This window comes from Acromyrmex echinatior, chromosome 15 (assembly GCF_024713525.1).
Source record: "Acromyrmex echinatior isolate Ae372 chromosome 15, ASM2471352v2, whole genome shotgun sequence".
Taxonomy (NCBI): Eukaryota; Metazoa; Arthropoda; class Insecta; order Hymenoptera; family Formicidae; genus Acromyrmex; species Acromyrmex echinatior.
In genome coordinates this window covers 2,649,277-2,669,102 of record NC_141866.1, presented here as the reverse complement: position 1 = coordinate 2,669,102, position 19,826 = coordinate 2,649,277, and the positions used below count along the sequence as shown (strand labels likewise).

Here is a 19,826-nt window from a genome sequence, read left to right as displayed (position 1 = left end):
AAGTTTTAGCAAAACTCAAACACATTTATAACTTTTTTTTGTAATATATCACTATACGACGAGACTTTTATTTGAAGAAAATTTAACGTCATCATATTTGAATAATGGAGAATTGTTAGAGTACGAATAATGAATAATATGGTAGTTAATATATTTAAAAATAATAACTTTTTTGTAAATTACTGATAGTTTCTTTTAAATATTTTTTTCTTTGTCTAAAGTATATCTTTCATATTTAAAACATTCAAATATTTGGTTAAAATTTAGTTAAGATATTATATTTATAATGGAACATCTTTTATTGTGCTGTACATAATTTTCGCGTACGAGATATTTTTTATTATTAGATTTAATCTAAGTTTAAATTCAATAAATTTTAATGAGAAATATAAAACGGGAGACAATAAAATATTTATCTTAATATCCATAGTTTCATTATTACGCAAAATATTGATATATTTATGTATTAACGTTTATAATATCCTTAAATTAGAGATTAGAACTTTTTATAGTCGTAAAGAAATTGATTAATTATACATCATTTTTATAGCTGGCCTTGAGCGCGGTTGGCAATAAAAATATTGATGAATTACGTTAAGCCGTTCACGTAATCATCTAGACATGATTTTAAAGAGACACAAGGAATACCTAGTAGAATGTATGTATTAATCTTCATGGAATACCTAATAGAATGTGTACTAATTTTCATGGGATTGTTGAAAGTTTAGTTAAGGATTTCTACGAATTTATATTCGAAGGCAACGAAGTTGTTTTTTATCCCTGAACTTTGCCTAAAATTTACACGTTCTAAAAATGAAAAATCTTATGATATTTATGACTCTGTTATTGATTATCATTGCATTGTCGCTAACAATTTGTCAGGGAATAAAAAAAATTTATTGTCTACCTAAAGAATTATTCGAATGGGTATTACACGGAATAAGGATAGACAATACCTGTTGAAATAATTACAAGTAAGAATAAAAACGTATATGTATAAAATTAATTTTTAATTATTTTTTTTAAAAATAATTTTTTTAAGAAAAATAAAATAGCTTAATAATATGAGCTCAATAATATGATTCAGATAATTTTATTGTATTATATTATTAGAAATATATAAAAGACTATACAGATATTAATTGTAGAAAATGTCAACTTAATTTTGTTGTAATTATTCAAATTCTAGCAATTATGGAAGTATTTGTTTAAATATGAACTAGGACTGCATACTTATTTGACAAATTTTTTATATTATTCATACTGATATTATTGATTATTACTGATTATTACTGATTATTACTTGATATTCTATTATATCATTTTATTACAAAAAAAAATAAGAAATACAATAAAAATTAGTTTAAATTACAACGTAGCACATACATTTCAAATTTATTGCAATCTTGTTAAAATACATTGCAATCTTGTTAAAATACATTATTAAAATCCATTATTAAAATCTGAAGCTATATCGTTTTAGTATTTCTCAATATAATTACAAATACTTGTTTATTTTTATTAAAATGTGAATTAAGTATCATGAATATTTTAAAAATAGAATAAATAACGAATATTTTATTGCTTATACAACATATATTTCTTATAAACCTGACTTTTTGTTGAGTTATCTAAATGAGTGAATTAATTTTGATGAGTAGTTTGACGATTTTTGTTAATGTATTAATATCAGATTATTATGAATAATTAGAAAAACGTAATAGCATTAATTATTCTATTAAAAATTGAGGAAGATAATTAGACTTGTGAAATATAATATTTTATATTAAAAAAATAAACATACAATAAAGAAATAGAAATTTTAGTTTATTTCCATTAAACTTCGAGTTGAAAAGATAACAATATATGTATATTGTCAAGATAGATTTTTATATTGTAAAAAATGGCATCGTTATTTACTTCCTTAATCTTAATTGCAATTAAAATTTATTTTTAGAAAACAACGTTTGGTAATATTCTTAATAAATATTTACTTATTCGTAATTAATATTTAGATTTAGTTTTCAAGGACAGCGTCTTCTTATCACTTCTTCATCGTCACTTCTTCTACACTTCAAAATTTTAAATACGTTAGCGAGTTTGAAGTAGTAGTAAAAACGTAGTTTACATAATCATACACATCTAAAGATGACTATAAATAGCAGAAATATTCGGAGGAACCTGTCAGAACACAACAAGAATCAGAATTGTTGAGATTTCAGTAGTTTCTCTTCTTAATTACTAGGATAACGTTCAAATTTATTGTTAGTCTTATATACGTGTGTGCGTGACAAATATTTATTAGAATTTAAATATTAAAAATGGCGAGAATGTTTGTAATGTCTGTAATTGTATTGATAGTGATAAATTTATCACTAATGACTTGTATAAACAATAAGACTTGTCCACTACAGAATATCAACAGCAAGAGATCCAAGAGAATAACAGTTTTAGTCTCACCCATTTCATACAGATACCGAATAGACCGCAATGTCCGGAAAATCAACGATTGGATAAACATGGAATATGTCGATCAGTGGTAACCGTTTTGTTACTTTCATATTTAATAATTAAAGATGAAAAGAATAAAATTTATATATATAAGATAAAAGACAATAATAAGATAATAAGAGTCTGTTCATTATAATGGTTATTTAAATAATTATAATGTACCTATAATAAAGTTTGACTAATATTATTATTTGATTAATAATATTCTAATTTATTATAAATTGAGTTCTATTTTAGACAAGTCAACTTCAAGATATTATTTAATTTATCCTATTTTTAATGTTGTAGGTTGGATGATACATACGCAAAAATGTTCTTGATTTATCTATTGGCAATCGAAAATCAATGCTTCAATTGCATTGGCACAACTACGATTATTTCTAATAAAACTGCAATATATATAAGTAATCATTGGATATTTTAGGTGCTATATATAATCATGGGTCAAGAATTTATATTTATCTAATCTTTATAAGTGTTGGGGAAATTCTATTGAGGCAGAAATATTTTTATCGTTTAACTAAATGTATGTAATAATATTGTGTACTTTATTAAAAAGCATATTACAATTAAATGACACTATACTGATAATTAAACTTTTAGAATTTTTGAAAATACACTAAAAACTGAGAAAATTATATTTTAATTCTCAAATTCTCAAATTTCGCAGAAGTGTGTGTGTGTGTGTGTGTGTATGTGTGTGTGTGTGTGTGTATAATAGCAGAGAAGTAATTTTAGTTAACTGAAGATCTTATTCTATCGTAATTATAAAGTTTTACTTTTTTAATCATAATATTATACATCTTATTCTAATTTAGTTCAATTTTTTACATCGCATCGATCAAGGAAATAGCATTCATATTAAAATATAAAATAATATGGTATAAATCTTTAAAGACTGAATACCAATATTCTTAATTGATGAAGCAACATCATCATAAGTTTCTATCAGAATTCTTGAAACGGCGACTTTCAGCCATCGTTTTCTTCTGATTAAAAAATAAGGCGTGTCGAAAATAAGCTGTATTTTTAAGTTGGTACAAACACGATGTTTACTGCGTCTATTAGTAAATGACTAAATATTATGGAGTAATATTAAAGCATTAAGAAACAAACTGTGATTGAAATGTCTTCGACAATACTGACATTAATGCTATCTCTTGTGGAATACTTAAAACTAAATCACATTTCTAATACATTATATGTATAAGATATATGATACACTGTAGATGCGTCGGATGTAATTCTTGGTATCCACCATAATTATAGTTATAATTGACTCACAAGTTAATTGCTATCCTACTCGAGTATGACGGAAAAAAGTACGAGTTATTGTACTTGTACATAAAATTACTCGTATGCCTAGTATTGATCATGACCATCTGATAATGATATTTAATTTTCTATAATAAGAATAGTATATTTCAGATATAAATATAAAATAACAATTCAGTTAATTTAAATATGCCATTAAATGCGGAACGATATACGGGTCTTGAGCCTCGCGTTACGAAATTCACGGACCCGCATTGCACACATGCAAAGAAATGAAAGACACTCATACACCAGTACAAAAACGCATCTGCATGATCTGCTATTGAAAATTCATGTCTTGAATGGTTTATATGAATGAAAGGTAGGAGGATCCGAAGGACATTGCTCAACGGACAAGAGACGCGGCGGTAGGTACTACTAATTACTTGTATTTTTTATTCCATGCGAATATAATGCCGTCGAGGCAGCCTCAGAGCGAAGAGGTCGCTGATAAAAAAAAAAAGGAAGGCGTACAAAGAGAGAAGGTGAGGTAAAAAACAGACATTGCCGCGCGAGAAAGATCGGTGGAAGGAATATGTAAAAGGGGCAGGGTAGGGAGGGGGGTAGTTGGAGTGCATTACTCAAAGCTTTAAAGTCATCTATACGCCATCAGCGACTTACGTATGTATGTGGAGGCCCCAAACCGCGTGTACACGCTCATAAAATCGCCATGGCGCAAGAGGCAGGTCGGACTCCTGATTGAGTTACGATTTAATTAGTCCGCGCAGCCAATCAGTAATTAAGATATCCGTTAATCAACGGGCGCGGCCCTTCTTCGATCTCTCTTCTCCACGAGTTCGCTGCTGAAGAACTTTTGCCATACTCTCTCTTTCTTTTTCTCTCTCTCTCTTTCTTCAAAATACTATTTCTATTTTTTAATATTATTTTTAATTTGTTTCATTTTTTTCTTATTAGATTTATATTTTCTTATTATATTAACAAACTTAAAATTACGATAATGTCTTTTGATTATTCACAATCAAATTAAAGATTTATTAAATTATTTTGATTAAATATTTTTATGTCGTTAGGCATAAAAATTAATTTTATGTTATATTTTATTTTATATCCAAATTTCTTATGTAGTGCACATTACGTTATTCTCTTCTATTAGAATTGTGCTTGTAGCACAATTCTAATTCAGTTTTATTCGATCAATGAAAAAAATACTGAATGTTCCCGACATCTACCGGAAAAAAACAGAACACACGAAGACAAGTCTGATAAACGCTCGCTTTCTTTCGTTTACCTTTTTACAAACCTGTTTAACATGCACAGTCCAGTCCAAAGAAAAGATTGCACAAATATGTATGCTAATAATTTTTTTCACATTGCAAACGATGCACATATGTGTATGTTTATTATTTATAGAATGTAATAGTTTTGTTATAATTTTTAAAGATAAATGTTTCTGCCGAATATGTATATCAAATTAAATTCCATATCAGCCAGTTGTATGATATAACGTTTTGATTGCAATTAATAGCCGCCGGCTGCGTTACGGTCGGTTAATTGTCGGAGAAAGATTAATGGCGCGAAATCACGCCACTAGCAGTAGATTGTTCGACACCGATTTTTATGTCAGTGCACACCTTCATAAATTTTTGTATGGTGAACTTATTGAAAATGAGGCACTTATTTGTGCGAGATATTTTAATAAAATGTTTACTATTACAGGTGACAGGATTAAAAGTTGTCATAGTCTTGTGAAAAAATACTATTGAAGTTATGAAAGAACTGTTGAAATAAATAATGTACAATATTCGAATAATTTTCTAATTATTTTCAATAGGTTTTTTGCTAATCCAATAATGTTACCGCGAATATCATACAGAAAGAGAACGAATGAAATTTATTTAAAATAAAATCTAAATTAAAATAAAATGTAAATATTATAAAAAATATCTTATAAATTATTGATTTTATAATTTTTTGTATTAGGTGTTGGAATTAATTCGTAGCGTTTTACAAGTGATGGGAAGTACTTTCATTAATGTATTTTTTAATGCTCATGTGAAATAAATAACATTCTTTCATTAAAAACGCTACGAATTAATTCCAACACCTAATACTTTGATACTTTTATATGCAAAATAATTAAAAAAATCATATCAGGTAAAAATATAATTCAATTTAAAAAAATGTAGATATAATTTAGCCCGGTTGTGATACGTCACGAATTGCATATTGGCACTTTGAACATATAATTGCAATCTTTTAATATGATATATATTTACGCAATAATAGTGTTTCGATTTTATCCGACAATCGAGGGAAAATTGTAGTCTAAGATTTTTTAGTGCATTTCTTAAATAATAACAAATAATTTCATATTGAACTGTGCGCATATTACAATGTAGCTCCGTGATTAACGAAGCGAAAATAAATATCGTATTTATTGTCTTACTTCTGCAAACAAATGTCAGTATAATAAACTGTATTTTTTTTCGATACCGCTACAACATTTTGTGCATTTTGAATTTATATTTTTGTAAAACAAAATTTTTTAAAATGAATGTCACTTTGATTCTACACGAATCATGGTATCAAGGATGAAAAGCAGGTAAAAATGTTTTAATGCACAAAATGCTGTAACAAATAATTATATATATATGTATATAAAATTATCTTAGCACGTATTGCGAAACGGTATAATTTTGCCGGCGCAAAAGAGGCTTGCATCGACTTCAAGGCCTGATTTATAACAGAATCCTGGATTACCGATGAGAATGAATAGATTCTACCTTACCATCGTCCGTGAGGTTGAGGCCTATCAGGAAGATCCGGTGAAACCCGGATACATCAGGAGACCGCCTTGATCCGCGGTAAATTCCAGGTTGCTTTGGTAATTATGCCCCCATTCGAGATTTACGGGCGAACGAAGCTGTCCAGGACGTATCGTCCTTTATTTATAGTTACAGAGAATTACTTATTGCAACCTGCGACTCTCTTTCTCTTTCTCTCCCTTCATCGGCCGCACGCATGAGCGCGCTTTTAATGCACTCGTCGAAGACGACCACTCGTGGTATCGTGCATGGGAATGCAGCTGCGAACATCAGATTCAGTCTCGTATAGTGACAGCTTCAGAGATTTTTTAAATTATATTTATAAGAAACTTCAATTATTTTTTATAAAATTTAAATATATATATTCAAAATTTTATCCTAATTGTTTCTTACAAAATTAACATTCTTTCTTATTACGTTATGTTTCGACATATTTCAATAATAATTCAATAGTGATTCTTTATCTTCTAAATTTGGTGTAAATAAAAAAATAATTAATTAAAAAAGTATATGAATATATAAAAAATTTTTAATTTATTAAATTCTATTATTATTCTACTGTCTAAGAAAAGTGATTACTTAATTTCCTTTTTTCTTTTAAGTAAGGGTGAACTTTAACAAAATATTTTCTTTATAATAGACTTAAAATATACTTATTATAGAGAAAAAACTCATTATTAAGTAGTCAAAACAAGAATTCATTTTCTTTTAAATAATAAATAGAAAATTTTATTAAAGAAATGACTTTATATAATAAATAAATCGGATTTGTTTTACTTCAATGTATCTTGATTAAAGTATTAAACTTATTAGAATTCAAAATATACTTTGAATTTTGATGCTTGTGATGATTTTATAATAAATTTTTGCTGATAATATATAAATTTCTGAAGTATTTGAAACACAAGAAATTAATATTTAATTATAGTATATGCATCTTTTTGTGTATATATTTGTTTATATTTCTTGCTAAGTTTTTATCTATGTAAATTAAGTAACGTTCGCGCCATAAAACGCTGACAATATTATTTCCAGAAATATCGGACTTTTCGCAATCTTACGTCATGATGGCAGGTATTGTCATGTGTTGCGCACTTATTAATTTGCTCCAAAATGTAAGTGGACAGAATAATTTACGCGAGGTATTCAGACAATTTAACGAATCCTTTTCAATGTAAGACATGATAGTTAATATACACTTGTGTCCGCGAGCGGTTCTTCGCGAAGGTGAGCGCGTTTTCTTACGAGTTGTAATTTACAATCACGTCGCGAGAAAAGAACCGAAATATTCGTAAGTCTGCCACACAAATGTAACCAAATACATATATGTCACACATATATATATATATATATATATATATATATATACTGTACGGCGATCACTAATGAATGCACATGTATTATCCTGCAGTAATTACCATATCAAGGTCTCGTTGTTGATCCCTAACACTGTCCTAATTGCCACGCTCGATAATTTATTAAATTGCTCTATTATGAAGTCCTGTTCTTCCCTTTCTCCTTCATTCACTTCATTCGAGACTTTGAGGATTCACACCCGCTCTTCTCGGCGCGATTTCATCGGCTGCAGGGCAAATCGTGCACATTGTACACATTGTTTATGGAAATCGCAGCAGGACGTTGTAATGTGCCTCATTTCGCATATTTTAAAAGATGATTACTATGCGGATGATTGCGCCGTTTTACATATACACTCGTTGGTTGAGTGGTCACATTTCGGAGAACGCGATGTTGCAGATTAACGTTGTATCATCAGGAATAAGTGTACGTGTGCGTGTGAGTGCGTGCGAAAAGGCTGCGCTAACAGGAAATGATATTAGTTAAGAAACACGGGCATTGACTTTCATGAAATCTCATTTTCGACGAAAATTTTCTTAGCATGTGATGATATTTACATACATGATTATGCAATTATAACAAAATATATTTCATACTCGATAATTTTCAACTTCTATATTTTACCTTCGAATATTTTTATCTCTACATAAATATTATTAAAATATAAGTTATTAAAATATCATTAAATATCTAATCTTAATTATCATTCATATTATCGTGATTATCGCAAAATGACGCTAATAATGTATCAGCTTTATCTATACGCAATAATTTACGCTTAAGGCACATAAGAAGTAAACAAATCAATATTTTAGATTGGTTACTGTTGCTTACGTTATTACCTTATGTTCTCTATTGCGATTTGCTTACTGCTTACGCTTTTTTGTGTTCCATGGGAATATAAATGTAAGAGATAGTATCGCTATTAAATTCATTATACGTGCAAATGTCTGTGCGTCCGTTAAAATGATGCAAAAGCTACATTATTGCACTGACAATACCATTTACATCATGCAGCACTAATGTTAATGCAGCACTAGTGTCTGTAATTTTAAGATCTCTCTCTTTCTCTCTCTTTAGCGAAGACAAGATCTCGAAATAGCAGTGATGACGAACAAACTATTTGTTTCGCAGAAGTTATGGACATAACGTGCACACGCAGGTGAAGCAAAAACTCTTTGAGCTGTCGCCGCTGAACGGGCTTGTAATTATACGTGTCATCTTAATATTGGTACCGTAGTCATATCGCTCAACAACATTACCACGAGCATACAATTGGCTGTTTCAAGTTTCAACCTTCAGCCGTAAAGAAATGAAACACGCAATTCAAGTTTTTGTGTGTTTCGTATATTCTATGTTAATATTTGTTTTGCAATATTCAGTAATTGAATATGAATTGAAGCAGGACAGATCTTAGTTGATGTGATTTCTGGAAATAATATCACATGCTTATTATTTTTAATAAATAAAGCCATTTTAAAGTAAAATATTTTACTTTAAAACATTATTTAAATTAAATTTCAGAATTCTTGCATATTTTTAATTTTTTTTAACATCAGCTTTGGAAATAATTTTTCAAAAAGAGGTTATTTAGAAGCTAATACATGCTTAACAATAAATTTGATATGTCACACAATATGGTGCTGTAATTTGTGTAAAAATTGAATGAACGAAGTGCTTTACTCGCTTTACTAATTGTAAGTATAGTTACGACCATTCTGTGAGAAGTGTAGAACGAAAGAAGAACATGTATAAGATAGAGAAAACGTATAAGATATAAGATGAAAGAAGAGCGCTTTTATTGCTTGAATATTTTGTGTAAACTCCGAAATGAATCGATGATCATTCTCACGTGCAGTATTATAGCTTATAGTTGTACGGAGAAAGTTGCGTCAGAACGCGTGCAATCTCTGATTCATTTTTATTCGCCCACAGAAATTATCGCTAAGTTCATGTATGGATATATATGTATGTATGTGTGTGTGTGTGTGTGTGTGTGTGTGTGTGTGTGTGTGTGGGTGGGTGTGTGTGTGTGTTTGTGTGTGTGTGTGTGTGTATGGCGATATAATCTATCTTCAACTGTAATCTTATTTTATATATCCCAAATGCTATTATTAATCTTTTCATTAATCATGTTAGATATCGATAATATGGATCGTTGTCAAATTTTACTTTTAGATAATAGTCTAATACTTATAATACATTTTGAATCAATTTCTCTTTAATAGAAACAGAATAAAATATAATCGTTTCTTGTAATATTTTACTTTTTCAATGTTAAATATCTATTGAAGTTCACTGACATTCTCATTATTACAATTCTACATTATTTGCAATTCTAGAATTAAATTATTAAGTTTTTAATTTTTAAAATTTGTAGTTTTTAAAGTTTTTAAATTTTAAAGTTTGTAGTTTTTAATTTTTTAAGTTTTTGAACTTTTGCAACTATTCCTTTTTTTATTAGAATTTTAAAGAAAGACTTCTTTATGCGACGTCGTGATAAACTTTACTTATAGCCATAAGAAGTCCCATGTTATAAAACGTGGGAATCATGACTGAGTATTGCTTCCAGAAATACTTTTACCCCACTCTCGATATCCCCTGGTGCCTTATGATTGGTAGAAGTAGAAAGATTCAAGAGAAGAAAGTCTCATCAAGCTGGATCGATGATGAACGTAGTCGTCACGTGCGTACATTGCGTCATGTTACGCGTGCGCGATGTCACGTTCTTTCTTCGAAACCACGAAACAGTTCGAAGTATTCTGTATTTAATACGATATTTAAATCAAAGTCCACTGTAATATACTCTGCTAGAATTAACAAAAATTTTTAGAAATTGTCATTTTCCGATTTCAAGATTTTGGAGACTGTTCTGTCCAGATAATCATGGACACTTCATATATTTCGTCATTGTCTTGGTGCTCGTAAAAATTGTGCAAGGTGGGGCAAGGTCACCTTGGCGAATCCACATCCCTGAACTGCCAGTCCAGTAGAAGAATAGCAGTGTGCCAGCTGCAACGTATTCAGCTGCGTTCGACAGTGTTGAAGAATAGTATATAAGGAGAATACTTATTAAGGTCAGTGACAACTCTCTTCAATTATTTCACTTAAAATTATTTTTATTTTAATTGTAAAGTCTCACAGTGTGTAAAGAACAGTGACAAATAACAACATATTTATTTAATTTTTCATCTAGCCTTATAACATCCGAATAATTTTAAAATTGCTTAAGATTACTAGAGCGGAAAATTAATTTAAATAAATTTTTCAGATTTAGTCATTTAGAATTATTGTTATTTTATTAATATTTAGAAATATTTTTAATACGAGCTGAAGTTTCTTTTTGTATTTCCAGTGCTTGAATAGCTGTACGTTATCAGTCATTGCTTGTTACTTGCGATAAAACATACACATGATAAAACTATACACATTACACCGAGTACCGTTACCGGTATATTGCAATTTATCGTTTTTTGACTTCCCGTATAAAGTGTAGTAAGTTAATAATACTGAATGTGTTATACGAGTCTTTCGTCGATTATATCTTGTCGGTCAAGCGTTATTAACAAACTGTGATTAATGATCTGACTGCAAACCAATGTGTAGTTAAATTCCAAGGTGTTTTTCCGAATCATAGTTCGCACGTTTTGCACCTTGTTGAAAGATAAGTGCTGGTATACGAAGTCCTGATTATGGACAGATACTGCCATCTAACAACTGTATGCATCATCCATTGCATTCGTTGCAGGTGCATGCTACAAGTATAGAAACTGTATAATACATTTTACAACCGCGTCTCTTGAAATGGTATTTGCCGACGTAGTAGTTTGTTGTAAAAAAATGTGGACTTGATATTATTAACAATATTCAACTTGTGTTAACGACAGTAAAAAAAGGATTACTTTTATTAGAAAAGAATTTTGTTGAATAGCAAACAGAACAGTCAGATTTCATAAGCATGTTTTTAATGATACATATGATTTTTTTCAATCTCCACAGTGACTTATTGTTTTTTGTCTATTTTTACCAATTATTTCAAATTTAGTTTTTTTTTATTACTAATTAATAAATTCAAAAGCATGAAAATTAACGTAAACGGTATACATTACTATATGTATTAAAATTTAAATTATGAAGTTATTGATATTAATGCATTGAATTATTCTGATGAATTTTGCAGAAAATGGCAATGTTAAAGGATCAACTTTTAACTACTGTAACTGAATCGGTGTCAACCGGTAGAAATAAAATCACAGTAGTCGGTGTCGGTCAAGTTGGAATGGCCTGTGCTTTTAGCATTTTGACAAACGTGAGTTAATTATATTAATTATATTAATTATATTAATTATGTAATTATAAATGTAGTACAGTATTTTATATATGTTAATTTTGCTATTAAAATATGATTCTTATTTTTTTACAAATAATAACATAAAATAGTCAAATAATAATTATATATTTAATATGTTATACGTATGTAATTGTAGTGACATATAATATATGCAAAAATCACTTGTTAAATTATTATTGCAGCATGTTTCGAGCGAAGTGATATTAATTGATGTAATGGTGGACAAATTAAAAGGAGAAATGTTAGACTTGCAACATGGCAGTGCATTTATGAAGAATGCAAAAATAAGTGCCAGCACAGATTATGCCGTGTCTGCGAACTCGAGTCTCTGCATTGTGACAGCGGGTGCACGTCAGCGCGAAGGTGAAACCAGATTGAATTTGGTTCAACGTAACACTGACATTTTCAAGGGCATTATACCTCAGTTAGTCAAATATAGCCCAAACACAATTCTCCTCATTGTTTCCAATCCGGTGGACATTTTGACTTACGTAGCATGGAAACTTTCCGGCTTGCCAAAGAACAGAGTTATTGGCAGTGGTACAAATTTAGATTCTGCCCGCTTCCGCTTTTTGTTATCGCAAAAACTTAATGTCGCACCTACGTCTTGCCACGGCTGGATTATCGGAGAACATGGTGATACCAGTGGTATGTAAATACTTTTTTAAAATAGAAAAATTTTCGTACCAGATGTATAAAATAAATTTAATTGGAATCATTTGATGTATCTATCGAAAATATTATTTATCATATGATTACTTATCATATTTTCAATAGCTAAATCAAAGAATTTCAAAAAGTACATTACTTCCTGTAGTTTTTCTTTATATAATTAAAAATTTAATATTTTTTTAAACAAATAAGTGCATATGTATATATTAATGAAAAATAATATAATAATTAAATTTTAGTGTATTATAATTATATGAGACATTTGTTTTTTTATTTATCAGTGCCTGTATGGTCTGGAGTTAATGTTGCCGGAGTACGTCTACGTGATTTGAATGAGTATGTGGGTACCGACAAAGATGAGGAACATTGGAATGAATTACATAAGCAAGTGATACAAAGTGCGTATGAAGTTATCAAATTAAAGGGCTATACCTCATGGGCAATAGGTCTCAGTGTGTCGCAACTTGCATCAGCTATACTAAGAAATTCCAATCAAGTGCACGCTGTGTCTACGCTGGTTACTGTAAGTCGACAATATGGATTTCTACTACATTAACTTACAATATCTTACATATTATGTATATAATAAATATAATTTTAATCCTATCGAAATTTTTTTTATATTTGTATACTTTGTTACAAACACAATTAAAGGATTATCAAATATTTCATAATTTGCTTTTTTTACAAATCAATTATAATTTTTATATTATTTTTTAATATAGCTTTTAATTATTTTATATTTTTAACAATTTTAGTAATAAATATTAGGTGTTGGAATTAATTCGTAGCGTTTTTTAATGAAAGAATGTTATTTATTTCACATGAGCATTAAAAAATACATTAATGAAAGTACTTCCCATCACTTGTAAAACGCTACGAATTAATTCCAACACCTAATATATTATTGGTTAAAAATTTAAAAACTATTATGTTTATATATTATTTAATATATGTATATTAATATATACATATATTAAACATACATTAAAATTTCATCATATATACGTAAATATACATATATTATATATATGTATATTAATTTTCTAGTAAAAGTATTAATACTAATTATTTTTGTATTTAATGCGCGAAAAACTTAGTTAACTGAAAATAACATTCAATAATTTTCAGGATCATCATGGAATTAAGGAAGAAGTGTTTTTATCCTTACCTTGTACATTGGGTGAAGATGGCGTCACGCACATTGTTCAGCAGAAGCTAACAGATGATGAACTTGCATCATTACATACATCTTCAGCGATGATGCACAAGGTGCAAGAAGGCCTCAAATTTTAAAAATATATCCTTATTTACTTTATTTTTATTTTTTATCTTATTATTTTTTATCTTATTATATTTATATATGTTTTTGATGCTCTTTTATATACATATAACTTACATTTACGATGTATTAATTAGATGAACACAGTATTATATACAAGTTAATAAAATAATTTTTGCAGCTATATAATTGACATATATACTGCTGTATGTGTGAAAAAGAATATAAAGTATTTTTGATGCTATATTTATTTTTTATTATTATTATTTTATTTTATTTTTGTTTATGATAGGAATACCTCTCATTATTATTTAGAGATATTTATTTTACAACATTATAATTATTTATGCTATTATTTATTTAATATAAATTTGACATACACAATGTAATCATTTCTAGCATTTTATGTCAAATATACCGAATGTGCCGCTGATAAGATAAAAAATAAAAAAATTTGTATGTATAACAAATAATATAAAAATAAAAATATATATAACTTATATTATATCGATCATTCTTTTATTTAATCATACTTTATTTAAACAATATTGTTTATTATATTGTATGATAATATATAATGAATGATTCTATTATCATATAAAAAGTCATATATATATATATATATATATATTTTTTTTTTTTATGTGCGTATGAATAAAATAACGTATGATTTTATTAAATTTTAATTAAGAAAAGCATTTTTAAATTATTAATAAATTTTGAACATGTTCTCTTTATACATCTTTTTTGTACGCCTATTATAATAAAGTTTAGTAACCATGGATGTGTTTAACAATTGGCGAACCGACATGATTATGATGGCCGTATGCCAAGAATGTTATGTCGACCGATTATAGTTACAGTGAGTACTCTCTCTTTTCAAGAAAAAAACGGTTTCATGCAATGTGACGGGCGTGGGTGAAAACGATCGTGCGACGTTTACAAAACCGATGAGTGACAGAAGCAATGGTTTTATCACCTCTACTGTTAAACTCGTTATTACCGATATGTCTGAGAAATCTTACACGCGTGACATTAACAAGAAACTTCGTCAGGAATCGATATACTCGTACTTTACCGCCGACAATTTTGAAAACAATCTTAGGACGTGATAAAGGAAAATCTTTTGGGAAAGATGCGACTTCTGATTCGGGAGTACAGAGAGCTGTTAATTTTGTGTAATAATTTTTTTGTGTCTCATATAATGTGTCAAATATATATATATATTTGACATAATTATAATGACATATTTATAATTTTAAACGAAATATTATAGACGGAATTTATTTTAATAATCAATTTTTTTTATTACATTAATTTCCATTTTATTGGACGCCTTGGATTATATTTACAATTAGTCTAAAATTATTTTAGATAATTATAATTTCTAATAATTATATGTGGTGACACATTCATTTCTTTTCATTTTTTTCATTATATTTTATATGTATAAAGAATTTTACACAAGTCAGTTATGTCGTTACAAAAGATCAAATTATTAATATTCGTATTAAATCTAATACACACATTTCTAGTTACTAAAGACTTTTAATATAATTACTAAAGAATTTTTCGAAGAAACTAATAATTAGTCTTTTTAGATAGCTAATTTTAAGTATAAAAAAAGTTTCATGAATAATACAATATAATATTTTGCCGAAATATTAAAGAAGCAGATAAGAAATATTATAAAAGCAGATTATTTGAATTCTAGTTCGCCATGCTTGCGAGAAGAACTCTTATGTAAGATGGCGGAACCAGTTAGAGACAGTGCCCATAAAGTAACTATTGTTGGTGCTGGTATGGTCGGCGTTGCCATTATAAATTCACTTCTTTTTCAGGTAGTTTACTCCTTTAAATTTTTTATGGAGTTGAAATTAAATATAGTTGAATTTAAATATAATTTGAATTACAATTTTATTCATTGAATTTACTTTATTTCAAATTGAAATAAAAATTTATGTATTATAAATACAATAAAAAAAAATGCATAAACATTATAATGTATATTTTCATTATATGTATAATGATATTTTATACATCGTCCATTGTTTTAAATAAATGATGGAAATATTAAAATTTAAATTTTTAATGATTATTTTATAAATTTGTATTATTATTTTATTAAATATTAGCGAATTACTTCGCATATCGCAATGGTAGATGTTTTTCCTAAAAAACTGGAAGGCGAAGGAATGGATTATTGCCATAGTTCTGTATTTATAGGGGATCCAAAGATCGAGTATGATACAGGTAATGGATTTATTGAATATGTATTAGTTACGCAAAAATCATAGTTTTTTTTGTTCATGTGCAAATATATTGTAATTGTAACTGTATATCTTACAAAAATATTATGAAAAGTCTAATTTCTCATGTACATTTTTCATGTACAACAATTTTTTTATTACTATTTAAAAACGCAAAAATATCTTTTTTGTAGATTTTTGTGTGACGAGTAATTCGAAAGTCGTAGTTATTTGTGCGGGTGTACGACCAGAGAAGAATGAAAGTCGACTCGATTTGGTAAAGAGAAATACAGAAATATTGAAAAGCATAATACCACCTCTAGCAAATTATAGTCCAAATGCGGTGTTTCTTGTCGTTAGCAATCCAGGTTAAAATTAATTAATATATTAAATAATTGTATTGACTATAGATTATAGATACTATCTAAGATATTAAATAATTGTATTTACTACAATAATTATTTACTATATAAGAAACAAAGATTTTAATGAAAGTAACATTATAAATATAGTATTAAAAAATTTCAAATGTTGCAGATTAGATATTTATTCGATATTTCCCTTAAAAAATATCTTGATGTTATATACATGAGAAAAAAATCATTTTTTCTATATAATATACACATAATATGAGTATTAGTAATAGTATAAATATTTATTGATATTTAATAAAAATTGAAAAGATTTTTTTATTTAAATAAACAGTAAAAGCTTCATATTAATAATGTCTAGTTCTATAATGTCTATACACAAAAATTTGATAAATTATAAATGTGATTTTTTTCTTATAGTGGATATTTTGACATGGGTCACCTGGAAATTAAGCGGACTTCCGGTCCATCAGGTAATCGGTAGTGGAACTTATCTGGATAGCGCAAGATTTCGCTACTTGATTGCTGATCGATTAGAAATAGCGCCGAGTTCGGTCCAAGCGTACATGATTGGTGAACACGGAAACAGTATGGGTGAGCTCTATCGATCGATGTGTGACATTTGACACGGGGAGAAAGGCGACGTTACGCATTAAGCGATCTATCATTTGATGTTTCCTAGTTCCGCTCTGGTCCGGAGTGAGCGTTGCGGGAGTGCAGTTCCGCGATATTATCCCGAATATCGGTCTCGAGACGGACGATGAAAAGTGGTTCGAAATATCAAATTATGTAATGAAACTGTAAGTTATTTAATAATTTTAATGAACAGAAAAATTATTAGTTTTTTTACATATTCGTCGGATAACGTATTTGCAAACACTTGAATTTCTTTTATAAAGATTTAATTTATAATTTAGATTTATATATTCTACAAATAATATTTAAATAAATTATATTGTAATGTACAAAATCAGCAAACAATTACAATTGTATATGTGTACAATTAAACAATAACTTCAATTTTAATTAAAAAGAATTTTTGTAATATTTTGTAAGAATTTAATATTTTTAATTTTTTTAGAGGTGCCACGGTGCGTTGTCTGAAAGGATACACAAATACAGCTATTGGACTTTCTGCAGCCGACATCATAACAGCTATATTACGCAATTCGCAAACTATTATACCAGTTTCGACCTTAGTGCAGGTATAAATACTATAAATTATATATTTGCAATTAATTTACAGTAATAATTTACAATTTAATTTTAGAAAATAAACAAAAAAATCGTGTTATTAAATATTAGCTGATACAATTCACGAATAAAATATTTTTGGATTGATAATCAAATGTAATAACACGCGCGTATTGTACTTTGTACATTTTCAAAAATAAAAATAAAATATTTTTGAATAAAATATAATGTGTAAAAAAATTTATATTAGTGTATGTAAAAATTAATATTAGTGTATACAAAACTTATGTTCTATATTAATCAAAATTATTTTCTTAGGGTCACCATGACATATGTCACGATATGTTCTTGTCTCTACCCTGCACAATTGGCGAAAATGGTATCACACAGATAATACGAATGCACATAACTGAAGAGGAGAAAAAGCAGTTTCAAACTTCAGCAGAAATTGTGCACAAAGTGCAAAAGGATTTAAAAATCAAATAGTTTGAGTAATGCGTGAGAAAGGATCTTGTGAACATATTTAATTTCTTGTACAAAAATACGATATGTAATAAATTATACGTAGCTTGTTCTAGTACCTTGTACCGTTACAATCGGCACCGCAAAACCATTTACCGCATAACTAAATTTTTGTCCGACTCGTCCAGGGTGACGTATGGCAACCGCGAATGCTCCGATTGCTAATTTATACAAATCTGGACGAAGACTATCAACAGTTTCTCTGGATTATGTTCTCTCGAATTTCATGATATTTTGAATCGCTGGAATGGTCCTCGAGAATGACGTTGTTCTTTGACAACGATCTCCAGATCTTTTAGATTCTGAAATCCTCAAGTCCAATAAGTTGATGACGTCAATAACCTATTTTATAGTATCTGGCATACATGACACTTCGTTGGCACAACTCGAATCTCCTATTACTTCCGAGTAAAGTTTTTCGCTGAACTGCGGCTTCATATTTTCGAATTTTCCCGTTGCATAAATATCATTGGCACCTCCAGAAAGCGGTAAGAGAGCACGTCATCGTGTTCGCGGCGCGTGAACGAGCGAAAGGTGACCAGTGGATGGTACCAGAAGGCCATTATTACGCCGCAGGCTAGGCCACGGCAAGGTGAGAGAAGGATGCGAAAACTGTGCGCAAGATGGCGTTTTGGAAGTGCTCAGTACCTACGAATATATCTGCAACCACTTGCGTTTGAACGACCGCACAGGGCCGTAAGAGTGTCCGATCTATCCTTGGAGGAACGAAGAATCGCGTAACGAAATACACGATTGTGCATATTTATCGTCAGATATCATAATTAGGTACACTGATGATTATGATACAATCGATGAATATATAAAGGAGGGGACGATGAAAGGATGATTCAGAGCCGGTACGCAAAGAGTAATGAAATGTGGAAACTTCTGACAGTAATACCGCTGAGGAGGCGAGAGCGGCACTTTGAACCATTCCCCTTTTACTCGTCATAGATCCACTTGAAAGGCTAGGCGTGTCGATTGATTTTGAAAGAGGAATTCCGTGTAAACCGTATGTCGCAGATGGTTACAACAAAGTTACATAAATTCCTAGTTGACTTCAGATAAATGTGATTTAGGGTGACTCCAAAACAACATCTAGTTCGATAGGATGGCGCGCTATTCGATGAATACGACAAACATAGAAATGGAATTACCACTTAAAGTGCGTTTACTACTTATTAAATTATGATCAATATCTCAAGGTACACGTCAAAT

General features: G+C 28.9%; 2 protein-coding genes and 1 long non-coding RNA gene across 4 annotated transcripts; all 3 read left to right on the top strand.

Moving 5' to 3' along the window:
• The first annotated feature begins 2,170 nt into the window (after window positions 1–2,170).
• LOC105152912 (uncharacterized) lies at window positions 2,171–3,107 on the top strand. Its single transcript, XR_015547620.1, has 2 exons — window positions 2,171–2,539; window positions 2,800–3,107. It is a non-coding gene; the product is annotated as an uncharacterized LOC105152912 (long non-coding RNA).
• A 7,610-nt stretch (window positions 3,108–10,717) lies between these two features.
• Window positions 10,718–14,516, top strand: LOC105152911 (L-lactate dehydrogenase). Of its 2 annotated transcripts, XM_087413776.1 has the most exons (6): window positions 10,718–11,044; window positions 11,323–11,462; window positions 12,148–12,276; window positions 12,501–12,966; window positions 13,272–13,513; window positions 14,122–14,516. In XM_087413776.1, exons 3-6 carry the CDS (start codon window positions 12,151–12,153, stop codon window positions 14,284–14,286), a joined length of 999 nt encoding a protein of 332 aa, XP_087269902.1. In that variant the 5' UTR covers window positions 10,718–11,044; window positions 11,323–11,462; window positions 12,148–12,150; the 3' UTR covers window positions 14,287–14,516. The 2 variants fall into 2 exon arrangements, with proteins under 2 accessions (XP_087269902.1, XP_011065764.1); XM_011067462.2 differs by lacking the exon at window positions 11,323–11,462 and having other exon boundaries at window positions 10,724–11,044.
• Window positions 14,517–14,886: 370 nt separating this feature from the next.
• Window positions 14,887–18,598, top strand: LOC105152919 (L-lactate dehydrogenase). Its single transcript, XM_011067472.2, has 8 exons — window positions 14,887–15,450; window positions 15,987–16,113; window positions 16,408–16,525; window positions 16,716–16,889; window positions 17,313–17,486; window positions 17,575–17,692; window positions 17,974–18,097; window positions 18,405–18,598. Exons 1-8 carry the CDS (start codon window positions 15,239–15,241, stop codon window positions 18,570–18,572), a joined length of 1,215 nt encoding a protein of 404 aa, XP_011065774.2. The 5' UTR covers window positions 14,887–15,238; the 3' UTR covers window positions 18,573–18,598.
• The last annotated feature ends 1,228 nt before the right edge of the window (window positions 18,599–19,826 follow it).